This window comes from Nicotiana tabacum, chromosome 19 (genome assembly GCF_000715075.1).
Source record: "Nicotiana tabacum cultivar K326 chromosome 19, ASM71507v2, whole genome shotgun sequence".
Taxonomy (NCBI): Eukaryota; Viridiplantae; Streptophyta; class Magnoliopsida; order Solanales; family Solanaceae; genus Nicotiana; species Nicotiana tabacum.
Genome location: NC_134098.1, coordinates 128,657,716 through 128,669,708, shown reverse-complemented (window position 1 = coordinate 128,669,708; position 11,993 = coordinate 128,657,716). Strand labels below are relative to the sequence as shown.

Here is an 11,993-nt window from a genome sequence, read left to right as displayed (position 1 = left end):
GAAATTGAGTCTCTCCACAAGAATGGTACTTGGTCTCTTGTGAAGCCCACATCAGAAAAAAAGAATTGTTGTTTGCAAATGGGTCTTCAAGAAAAGGATGGCATTCCAGGGGTTGAAGATGTGAGGTATAAGGCACGATTAGTTGCAAAGGGATATAGTGAGGTACAAGGAATTGATTTTAATGAAATTTTCTCACCTGTTGTTAAACATAGCTTTATTCGTGTCTTGCTTGCCTTCGTTGCCATGTATAATTTAGAATTAGAACAACTTGATGTTAAGACAGCTTTCTTACATGGCAAACTTGAGGAACAAATATACATGCATCAACCCGAAGGATTTAAAATTGAAGGAAAAGAAGATCATGTTTGCTTGTTGAAGAAATCCTTGTACGGATTAAAGCAGTCTCCAAGACAATGGTATAAAAGGTTCGATTCTTTTATGTTGGGTCATAATTATTCGAGGAGCATGTATGATAGTTATGTTTACTTCCGGAAGTTAAATGATGGTTCATTTGTGTACCTATTATTATATGTTGATGACATGCTCATTGCTGCTAAGGATTTAACAGAAATTCACAATTTGAAAGGTCAGCTGAAAAGTGAATTTGAGATGAAAGATTTGGGAGCAGCTAAGAAAATCCTTGGCATGGAGATCAAAAGAGATCGAAAAGCCAACAAGCTATTTCTGACCGAGAAGAAGTACTTGGAGAAAATCTTGGAGGGGTTTTGGCATGAAAGATGCTAAACCAGTTAGTACCCCTCTTGATGCTCATTTTAAGTTATTAGTTGCTCAATCCCTGCAGTCAAAGGAAGAAGAGAGGTACATGGCACAGGTTCCTTATTCTAGTGCAATCGGCAATATTATGTATGCAATGGTTTGTACATGTCCAGACATTTCACAAGCAGTGAGCGTGGTAAGCCAGTATATCGCTTGCCCTGGTAAAGCACATTGGCAGGCTGTGAAATGGATTCTCAGATACTTGCGAGGTACTTCAAATACACGTTTGGAGTTTGGGAGAAATACTAGCACTTTGGTTAGTTTTGTAGACTCAAATTATGCAGGTGATCTTGACAAAAGAAGATCACTGACAGGCTATGTATTTTGCATTGGTGGTTGCGCTATTAGTTGGAAAGCTACATTACAACATGTAGTAGCTTTATCTACTACCGAAGCAGAATATATGGCAGTGACCGAAGCGATCAAAGAAGCTTTATGGTTGAAGGGTTTATTTGCGGAATTCAGTTTACACCAATATGGTATTACTATTTTCTATGATAGTCAAAGTGTCATTCACTTGACTAAAGATCAAATGTATCATGAGAGGACGAAGCACATTGATATAAAGTATCATTTCATCCGAGAAACCATTGCCGAAGAAAAAGTCTCTATTCAGAAGATCAGCACTAGAGACAATCATGCTGACATGTTCACAAAACCTCTTCGAGTGCTCAAGTTCAAGCTTTGCCTGAACTTGATTGGCATTTATGAAGAATGATTTTGCCCATTGGGATTTTTGCGGAGAAGGTGTAGCAAATTTAATATATATATATATATAAGCCGAAATTAGGTCAAAGTGGAGACTTGTAATATGGCCATTAATTTGGCTTCTTCTCAAGTGAGGGCCAAATTTTCATGACATTTGCCATGACATAATATCCACAATAACATAATAAATGTTTTTACTTTTATTTGATTAGCCTATTTTATTTTTCTCGAGGAGAAAAAAATCACACTAAAACAAGGAAATAGAAAGAAGAAGCACTAGAGTCAATTGTGCGATTCCCTTTTAATAGTGTTTGTGGCTACACTTTGCTTTGGTCCTTACCATTTTGATTTTTGAATGACTCGATACTCACCACTATAGTCTGAGAGATTGTATGTGTACATAACATGTTATACTATTACTATTCTTTCTACTGACGTAACGTCAGTATTTTCAATTTTGAGAAGAATATGAACTCGAGAAAAAAGAAGAAGAATATGAACTGACCTTTCCTAGTATTAACAATGAGATAGACATATTCTGAAACTGTATTCATCCATTTCCCCGGGGGGAAAGGATAATTTTTGAGTGGTCCAATTTTTTGTGGCTTCATTTCTGCCAGATTTCTGCTTATATTCTGTACATAGCCTGATTGAATGTTGATGGCTTTGGTTTCTTCTGAAGCCTTTCTTGTATATATATTAACTACTACTTCATTGATGATTCTCGACATAGGCCAAATAAAGTTTAAGAACAGGCCTGAGGAGTGTATTTGGTGCCAACTTTAAGAAGTTCTAAAATGGGTGAACTCTCAGACCAAGAACCTCTTCTTTTGAGGAAAGAAAATGAATTTGACTATCTCAATAAGACACCCCTTTGGGTATCATCAACAAAGTTAATTCTCAAAGTAATAATGTGGGTGATCTTTATTGCATGGGCTACTTTTATTTTCTTATTGCCTTCAAAATTCATGAATGATTTGCAAGGGAAATTTATTCAAGCCACCCGAGGAACTATTTTTGGGACAACAGGTTTGTTTCCAACTTGAAAGTTTCTTGCTTTTATGTTATATCATTGTTTCCAATTTCTTAGTAAATGATTCAGTTTTTGTTGGACTGCAGGAAGCACATTCTTGATATTCAGTTTCCCAATTTTCATGATTGCATTTCTTGCAATTATTCACCTCGTTCTCTCTGGAGAAGATGAACCCCAAGTGTATGTGCATCTGCTAGCTTGATTTCTTATTTCTTAGAACTCAATTAGAAGTTAGTGGCTGTTCTGAACTTGTGTAGTTACTTGAATTTTTAATTGTTGTAGGAAGAAGGCTGCAAAAAGTCCAAGTTTTCGGTTGTGGACATTCCCAGTTTTGGTTGATGGACCATTTGGGGTTGTTACAGCCGCAGAAATGATTGGAGTTATACTCTTCTCAGTGTACATCGTCTGGGCTGTTATTATGTACAGTATACGGGATGTTGACCTCTTATCCTTGTTTCATGTACATGACATGAAAGAGAAAAGGTATTGGGTTTTTTAATGGATACCGGTAATTAAAATTGGGGGTGGGTCTATTTAATCCTAAAGTGACGCGTGGCCCTCTGTCTAAATTAGGGGTATTTTTGAATAAAAGTATAACGGTAAGGGCTCAGACGACCAGATAGTGAAACGGAGGGTAAGTTTATACAATATTTTAAAGTAGAGGGATATATTTGGCCCTTTTCGGTTATAGCTATTTATACCCTTAATTCGAATTTTGGCATTTCAATTTTAGTTTGTTCTTATATTATCTTCTTATACAGTAGCTTCTTATTTCTCCAGAAATGTGCATGCATAGAATTCTGAAGGTACTGAAACATTGACAATTTCAATTTAGTGAAGCTTTAGCTAAACATGACTTTGGAGCCTGTTTAAAGATTTCATTTTATTCTTCAAACAGAATTTAGACTCGACTTATTGAAATAAAATGTATCCTGGTTTATGATGTTCATTCCTGTACAGGTCTAATGAAAACAAACAGATTTAGGAAAGTTGAGTACAGTTAACTTTCTGCATCATACATAATTCCAGGCTATTCTGTCTAAGCGTTTGATTTTACTAACTTCACTGATATTAAGTGAGGATCTTTTAAGTTCATTTGCTGCACTTTATCTAGTCCACCTGTGGCTGTGATTTTAAATTGGGAAAGATAGATTCATTTTCTCTTCTATTTATCTGTCCTCTCTTCTTTGTCACTTTATATATAAATTGTGCATCTTGTTAAATATAAAGAGAATTCCATGTGAAAAGGTTTCAAAGTATTGGGATATAAACAGTTCCAACCACATAGTTCTTATATCAGACTTTAGAACCAGTACATAGTTGTTGACTTGAAGGCTCCTTTAATAGGAGGATCGACTAATATCTGATGATGTAATTTTTCCAGTGCTCTGTTACTGGAGCTAACAGGTCTTCGTTTTGGATTCATCGGATTAATCTGCTTAGCATTCCTGTTTCTTCCTGTTGCACGAGGTTCTGTTCTTCTTCGAGCCATAGATATTCCTTTTGAGCATGCCACTCGATATCATGTTTGGCTGGGACATCTTACTATGGCTCTTTTTAGCCTTCATGGTCTGTTCTATGTGATTGGCTGGGCAATGCGGGGCCGCCTTGTAGAGGAAGTGAGTTATAAAACTGAATATTTATTTCCCTACCCCATAGAGATCCCTTGTATTAAGTTGTAATTTATATATTGAAGGGCTTCATCACATGTAATGCATCCTTGTGAGTACTCTTGGTAAAGAAATTGAAGACTTGGGCTTTGCCATTGTGTTTAATGCAGCTAATCCAGTGGAAAAGCGTAGGAGTAGCCAATCTTCCAGGAGTTATCAGCCTTGCAGCAGGTTTATTAATGTGGGTGACTTCACTTCCTGGAGTAAGGAGACAAAACTTTGAACTGTTCTTCTATACGCACCAATTATATGTGGTGTTCGTGGTGTTCCTGGCCTTGCATGTTGGTGACTTCATCTTCATGATAGCTGGTGCTGGGATCTTTCTTTTCATGCTTGATCGGTTCCTTAGATTCTTCCAGTCACGGAAGACTGTTGACATACTTTCAGCCACATGTTTTCCTTGTGGAACCGTTGAACTTGTTCTTTCAAAACCTGCAAGTAAAAAACAAATCTTTGACTCAACTGATTTCTTTTCGCCAGAATATCTTCCAGTGATTCTAATACCTCTTCTCTCGCAATGTAGATTTACATTACAACGCCCTTGGCTGGATATTCTTACAAGTACCCCAGTTGTCCTGGCTGCAGTGGCACCCTTTCAGTGTCTCCTCTAGTCCCCTTGATGGGAAACATCATCTTGCAATTCTCATAAAGGTTCTTGGAGATTGGACTGAAAAACTGAAGGGACACATCTTGAATATTTCGGTTGAACAACCTGAGATGGAGCCCCTTTTGCAGCATAATAGGAAGATAACAGCGTCTGTTGAAGGTCCTTATGGGCATGAATCACCATATCACTTAATGTATGTACATACTCAGCCATATCTGTTGAGTATACAATTTTTTTTAAATTAAAGTTATCAAGTCACTGACTAATTAATTGGCTTGATCATGCTTCTCCTCTCAGGTATGAAAATCTCATTTTGGTAGCCGGTGGAATTGGAATATCCCCTTTCCTAGCGATCCTGAGTGATATCCTCCACCGCATCAACGATAGCAAGCCTTGCCTGCCAAGAAATATACTAATAGTATGGGCTATAAAAAAGTCAGATGAGCTTCCACTTCTTGAGACAGTTGACATGGAGGCAATTTGTCCACTTTTCTCTGATAAACTGAATCTTGAGATTCAAACATTCGTGACTCGGGAATCACAACCTTCATTGGTATTCGGTTTTCCCCCTTATTTTTCATTTGTTTATGTATCATCACCCAATTATATGAGTTAATTAATACTTCTTTTTTCCTCAGGAGGAGGGTAAAACATCCAAAGCAATGAACCCCTCAATCTCCCCTGGCTTCAAGGGATGTCGAATGTCTGGATTGGTTGGTACTGGAAATGTTGTATGGTCTGGATTGTATGTCGTAGTGTCCACAATTGGGTTGGTGATCACTGTAGCATTATTCGACATCTTGTACATAAATCCACACAATATATATTACTGGTGGTACAAGGGGCTTTTGTTGATTGGATGCATGGTTGCAAGTGTTGTTATATTTGGGGGTCTCGTGATCGCTTTATGGCATCTTTGGGAAAGGAAAACTTCATTGAAGGAGGAACCAGAGGATAGCACAAAGAAGGTCGACAACCTGCAGCAGAATATTGAGGCCTCTTTACACAAGAATCTTGAAGAAGCTCGATCTGTTAATACTATTCGATATGGTGAAAGACCAGATTTCCAAGGTACGTTCAGAGCAACATATGAACTTTGCAAGGTCTACTTTCCCTTAGTTTTCTTGACAGTGTGTTTTAACTTCTTTTTCTGCAGAGATATTTGGATCACATGCAAAGAGTTGGGGAAGTGTAGATATTGGTGTGATAGTATGTGGTCCTCCTACTCTTCAGTCCAGTGTTGCTAAAGAGTGCAGAAGGCAAAACTTGCAAAGAAGAGGCCATCAGGCTATTTTCCATTTCAACAGCCACAGTTTTGACCTCTAAATCACCCCAGTAAGCATCCGAATAGCTCGTATAAAGAGGAGTTGTTACTGCTGTAATTGGAAACTGGATCATATCAGCTAGTTAATCTTTGATCCTTGTAGCATGTACTGTGCTTTATGGTATCTGTAGTAAGCTTCTTGTACATTTTCAGTCGTTGTAAATGCAGCTTTAACAATATAGTATATAACAGTATCACCTATACGGCTAGTAACTACATAAACCTGCAGCCTGTTATCAATGAGAGTTTCTGAATTCCATACCAGTGTCATAGTGTCTTGTAAGTTGTATCTAATTTGCTTCGATTTTTATTTTCCAACGACTCTACTCTAAAAGGATGTTGCTCTTTGTAAAGGCTCATTTTTACTTTAACAACTTGACCTTTATCATGACTGCACAGATAAGGGGGTCATTTGCACAAATGGCCTTTTTCCAGGCTACTAATTAAATTTTGTAGAAACTGCATTGGTGTTTCACACGTAGAAGTGTCCCGGAGTTTTTTTTTTTAAAAAAAAGTGGAGAAGATGAAAGATGCACGCTAAACAAGCTTATATATAATAATATTATTTCGTGCCTTACTTTTTTTTTATAATATTACAGTCAAACCTCTCTGTGACAATCTCGTTTGTTCCAGATATTTTTGGATGTTATAGTGAATTATTGTTATAGAAAACATATATTATAATAGAACATGAAATTTGGTTTCGGAAAAACTTGGCTTTTATAGTGAAGTATTGTTATATAAGGATACAATTATACAGAGGTCTGACTATACAAGTTTATTTTTCATATTGTTGGTACATGACATCATGAAACGACGACAAACAATACAATATTTCCAAACATTATATACATCAAAACAATACGATACAATATTAGACGATACATAACAACCATCGAAACAAGTTGTAAAGTTTTGGACCTTAAACGAGTCTTTCAACTTACAAAAATGACGCTTGGGATAATTAATATCATTAGCCTCGAAATTTGATAGCACAAAAAAGAATCTCGAACAGCTGTCTAGTGACTCTAGTCTACGTCAAACAAAAGCTACTGGTCCGCGAATTTGAATTTTCTTTTTAAGAATTTTTCATAAAATAGATAGGAAATAAATGAGAGTGCGAGTCTCTTAATTAATATTTGTGGGTCTTTGTACTCATCGTGAAACAAAGAAAGCGAAGCGGAAAAGTTATTTTGGGAGTGAACGTGGAAGTCTTTAGACCGCAACACTACACCTAAAAATGTTTTTTTTTTGTTTATTATCAGTCTAGTCAAATGTTCTTTTAAAAATTCTTGACTTTCTTTCTTCAGCAATAAAGTTTCGGCATTGTTGAGAATGAACATAATAGATCACATGAAACGTAACAATGTAAGCGTTATTTATAATGTGTAAATTTCTAATATGTGTAGAACAGTAAAAATGAAGACTCCCTCTCTTATTTGTTCTTATCAACACGTAAAATTACAATAGTACTTTGTAATTTTGCAAGTCAGCAAAAGCGCAGCATAGTTTTCCGATAAATAATTCAAGCTCAAGAAGCTGTGGCCATCATTCTTGTAGCAAAAATGTATTAACTTGTCAGTAGAACTATAAATCTACTACTATATCATGTAACATCATATTTCTCAGTTTTAAGAAGAACCATGTATTTGTCTACCCCTTCCAACAACAACAATAACCCAGTGGGAACCCACAAATGGAGTTTGGAGACGTTAATGTGTAGCTTATCACTACCTGTGACAGGTAGAGAGACTGTTTCTGATAGACTCTCGGCTCGTGATTGTCTACCCTTTACCGAATAATATAAACTGAGCTTTCCTAGTATATTAACAATGAGACAGACATATACTGTAACTGTCGGGGGTGGGGGGAGGAATTAATTGTTGAGTGGTCCGATTTTTTGTGGCTTCATTTCAGCCAAATTTCTGCTTAATTCTGTACATGACCTATGAATGTTGATGGATTTGGTTTATACTGAAGCTTTCTTGTATATATTAACTACTTTACTGGGGATGCTTGATATAGGCCAAATAAAGTACAAGAATAGGCCTGGAGAGTGTACTAATTGTTGCCAAACTTTAAAGATTCTGTAATGAGTGAATTCTCAGGCCAAGAACCTCTTCTTTTGAAGAAAGAAAATGATTTTAACTATCTCAATAAGACACCCTTTTGGGTATCATCAACAAAGTTGATTCTCAATGTATTAATGTGGATGATCTTCATTGCATGGGCTACTTTTCTTTTCTTATTGCCTTCAGCATACATGAATGAATTGCAAAAGAAATTGATTCGAGATACCCAAGGAACTATCTTTGGGAAAACAGGTTTGTTGCCAACATGGAAAATTTCTTGCTTTTATACTGTATTTGTTTTTCCACTTTGTTAGAAAGTAATCTCAGTTTCTGTTGAACTGCAGGAAGCAAATTCTTGATATTCAGTTTCCCAATTTTCATGATTGCATTTCTTGCAGTTATTCGCCTCGTTCTCTCTGGTAAAGATGAACCCCAAGTGTATGTGCATCTGCTAGCTTGATTTCTTAGTTCAAAGGAACTCCGTTAGAAGTTAGTGGATGTTATGAACTTGTGTAGTTACCTGAATTTTAAATTGTTGTAGGAAGAAAACTGCAAAATGTCCAAGTTTTCGCTTATGGACATTCCCAGTGCTGGTGGATGGACCATTTGGGGTTGTTACAGCTGCAGAAATGATTGGAGTTACACTCTTCTCAGTGTACATCATCTGGGCTGTTATTATGTACAGTATACGGAGTGTTGACCGCTTATCCTCGCTTCATGTACAAGACATGAAAGAGAAAAGGTAATTCTGTCACCATGATCACGTTACTTTCTTGTTCGGGTTTCACTGATTTCTTGCTATATTTTGTATGTATTTGAAGAGAAAGTAGTTGTTTCCCAATGGCAATAAAATTCACCATGTTCAAGATCATGCAATATTTAACTCAACAGACTTAGGCCTATTAATTGCTGTCTATAGTTTGGACCGTGCTGTTTCAGCTTGCCTAAACTATCATCCTTTCAGCGAACTAGTTACCTTTAATCCTTTCATATATACATGTATGACTCAGCTATACAAACCATTATTCGTTTTCCGAAAGGACTACATGATATTCTTGTTCTAAAATTATTTGTTTTAAACTCTTCTGGCTCTCAACTGCTCTACATTTGGAAAGGTTTCAATCCATTATATCCTTGGTTCAAGTTTTGGTCCTTCAAGTTTGTTCTTATGTTATCTTCTTTTATATAAAGTAGCAGTTAGTTCTCCAGAGATGTGCAATGGCAGTAGAATTCTAAAAGTAAAACTACTGAATATTCTTCCTGAAAGATTGATAACCCCAATTTACTGAAGCTTGAGCTAAACATGAGTTGACTGTATTAAAGATTTCATGTTTATTCTTCAAACAGAATTTAGACTCGGCCTGCTGGAATAATAACTATATCCAAGGTCCTCTTTTTCTAATTACAGGCTCTGCGTCATTGACTAATATCCTCTGTTGTAATCTCTTCAGCGCTATGTTGCTGGAGCTAACAGGCCGTCGTTTTGGATTCATTGGATTAACCTGCTTAGCATTTTTGTTTATACCTGTTGCACGGGGTTCAGTTCTTCTTCGAGCTATAGATATCCCATTTGAGCATGCCACTCGATATCATGTTTGGCTGGGACATACTACTATGGCTCTTTTTAGCCTTCACGGTCTATTCTATGTGATTGGCTGGGCAATGCGCGGGTGCCTTGTGGAGGAAGTGAGTTCTAAAACTGAAAATTCATTTGCCTAGCCCTTCATCACATGTAATGCATCTTTCTGTGTTTTCTTGGTAAAGAAAACATAAGACTTGAACTCTGCCATTGTGTTTAATGCAGCTAATCCAGTGGAAAAACGTAGGAGTAGCCCATCTTCCAGGAGTTATCAGCCTTGCAGCTGGTTTATTGATGTGGGTGACTTCACTTCCAGGAGTAAGGAGGAACAACTTTGAATTGTTCTTCTATACGCACCAATTATATGTGGTGTTCGTGGTGTTCCTGGCCTTGCATGTTGGTGACTTCATCTTCATGATGGCTGGTGCCGGGATCTTCCTTTTCATGCTTGATCGGTTCCTTAGGTTCTTCCAGTCACGAAAGACTGTTGACATTCTTTCAGCCACATGCTTTCCTTGTGGAACAATTGAACTCGTTCTTTCAAAACCTGCAAGTAAAAGATTAAATCTTTGAACTCTACTGATTTCCTCACCACTTCATTTTTCAGTGATTCTAATATTTCTTCCCTCGCGATGTAGATTTACATTACAACGCCCTTGGCTGGATGTTCTTACAAATACGCGAGTTGTCCTGGCTGCAGTGGCACCCTTTCAGTGTCTCCTCCAGTCCCCTTGATGGGAAACATCATCTTGCTATTCTCATAAAGGTTCTTGGAGATTGGACCGAAAAACTGAAGGGGCATATCTTGAATCTTTCTGTCGAACAACATGAAATGGAGCCCCTTTTGCAGCATAACAGGATATTAACAGCTTCTGTCGAAGGTCCTTATGGGCATGAATCACCATATCATTTGACGTATGTCAAGTCCAGCATTATCTACTGAGTATACAATTCTTTTGTTTCAGTACCAATTCATTGGCTAATCAATTGTGTTAACCATGTTTCTCCCCCCAGGTATGAAAATCTCATTTTGGTAGCAGGTGGAATTGGAATATCTCCTTTCCTAGCTATCCTGAGTGATATCCTCCACCGTATCAACAATAGCAGGCCTTGCCTTCCAAGAAATATACTAATAGTATGGGCTATAAAAAACTCAGATGAGCTCCCACTTCTTGAGACAATTGCCATGGAGGCAATCTGTCCACTTTATTCTGATAAACTGAATCTTGAGATTCAAACATTTGTGACTCGGGAATCACAACCTTCATTGGTATTTGGTTCTTCGTATTCTCATTTTGTTTATGTAACATCACTCCATTTTATATTGTGTGTAATGTTTACTTCTTTTCGGCTCAGGAGGAGGGCAAAAGACCGAAAGCAATGCACACCTCAATCTCCCCTGGCTTCAGTGGATGTCGAATGTCTAGTTTGATTGGTACTGGAAATGTTGTATGGTCTGGATTGTATGTCATAGTATCCACAATTGGGTTGGTGATCACTGTAGCATTATTAGACATCTTGTACATAAATCCATACAATGTAACTTACTGGTGGTACAAGGGGCTTTTGTTGATTGGATGCATGGCTGCAAGTGTTGTTATATTTGGGGGTCTCGTGATCGCTTTATGGCATCTTTGGGAAAGGAAAACCTCATTGAAGGAGGAACCAGAGGATAGCACAAAGAAGGTCGACAACCTGCAGCAGAATATTGAGGCCTCTTTACACAAGAATCTTGAAGAAGCTCGATCTGTTAATACTATTCGATATGGTGAAAGACCAGATTTCCAAGGTATGTTCAGAGAAGCATATGAACTTTGCAAGGTCTACTTTCCCTTAGTTTTCTTGACAGTGTGTTTTAACTTCTTTTTCTGCAGAGATATTTGGATCACATGCAAAGAGTTGGGGAAGTGTAGATATTGGTGTGATAGTATGTGGTCCTCCTACTCTTCAGTCCAGTGTTGCTAAAGAGTGCAGAAGGCAAAACTTGCAAAGAAGAGGCCATCAGGCTATTTTCCATTTCAACAGCCACAGTTTTGACCTCTAAATCACCCCAGTAAGCATCCGAATAGCTCGTATAAAGAGGAGTTGTTACTGCTGTAATTGGAAACTGGATCATATCAGCTAGTTAATCTTTGATCCTTGTAGCATGTACTGTGCTTTATGGTATCTGTAGTAAGCTTCTTGTACATTTCCAGTCTTTGTAAATGCAGCTTTAACGATATA

General features: G+C 37.4%; 2 protein-coding genes across 4 annotated transcripts; both read left to right on the top strand.

Moving 5' to 3' along the window:
- Positions 1-1,714: 1,714 nt before the first annotated feature.
- LOC107792900 (ferric reduction oxidase 6) lies at positions 1,715-6,453 on the top strand. Its single transcript, XM_016615157.2, has 9 exons — positions 1,715-2,514; positions 2,605-2,698; positions 2,801-3,001; positions 3,903-4,137; positions 4,299-4,626; positions 4,712-4,988; positions 5,093-5,348; positions 5,434-5,866; positions 5,952-6,453. The coding sequence occupies exons 1-9, from the start codon at positions 2,283-2,285 to the stop codon at positions 6,119-6,121; spliced, it is 2,226 nt and encodes a 741-aa protein (XP_016470643.1). The 5' UTR covers positions 1,715-2,282; the 3' UTR covers positions 6,122-6,453.
- A 929-nt stretch (positions 6,454-7,382) lies between these two features.
- LOC142161641 (ferric reduction oxidase 6-like) lies at positions 7,383-11,993 on the top strand. 3 transcript variants are annotated; one of them, XM_075238619.1, is made up of 10 exons: positions 7,383-7,487; positions 8,378-8,443; positions 8,536-8,629; positions 8,733-8,933; positions 9,643-9,877; positions 9,996-10,323; positions 10,409-10,685; positions 10,785-11,040; positions 11,127-11,559; positions 11,645-11,993. In XM_075238619.1, the coding sequence occupies exons 2-10, from the start codon at positions 8,383-8,385 to the stop codon at positions 11,812-11,814; spliced, it is 2,055 nt and encodes a 684-aa protein (XP_075094720.1). In that variant the 5' UTR covers positions 7,383-7,487; positions 8,378-8,382; the 3' UTR covers positions 11,815-11,993. The 3 variants fall into 3 exon arrangements, with proteins under 3 accessions (XP_075094720.1, XP_016470645.2, XP_016470647.2); XM_016615159.2 differs by lacking the exon at positions 7,383-7,487 and having other exon boundaries at positions 7,951-8,443; XM_016615161.2 differs by lacking the exon at positions 7,383-7,487 and having other exon boundaries at positions 7,976-8,443; positions 8,536-8,610.

Coding starts and splice junctions, on each gene's coding strand:
- LOC142161641 (XM_016615159.2), top strand. CDS start 8,212: ATGAGTGAATTCTCAGGCCAAGAACCTCTTCTTTTGAAGAAAGAAAAT. Junction 8,444..8,535: donor AACTATCTTTGGGAAAACAG/GTTTGTTGCCAA, acceptor GTTGAACTGCAG/GAAGCAAATTCTTGATATTC. Junction 10,324..10,408: donor CGTTCTTTCAAAACCTGCAA/GTAAAAGATTAA, acceptor CTCGCGATGTAG/ATTTACATTACAACGCCCTT.
- LOC107792900 (XM_016615157.2), top strand. CDS start 2,283: ATGGGTGAACTCTCAGACCAAGAACCTCTTCTTTTGAGGAAAGAAAAT. Junction 3,002..3,902: donor CATGACATGAAAGAGAAAAG/GTATTGGGTTTT, acceptor TAATTTTTCCAG/TGCTCTGTTACTGGAGCTAA. Junction 4,138..4,298: donor GGGGCCGCCTTGTAGAGGAA/GTGAGTTATAAA, acceptor TGTTTAATGCAG/CTAATCCAGTGGAAAAGCGT.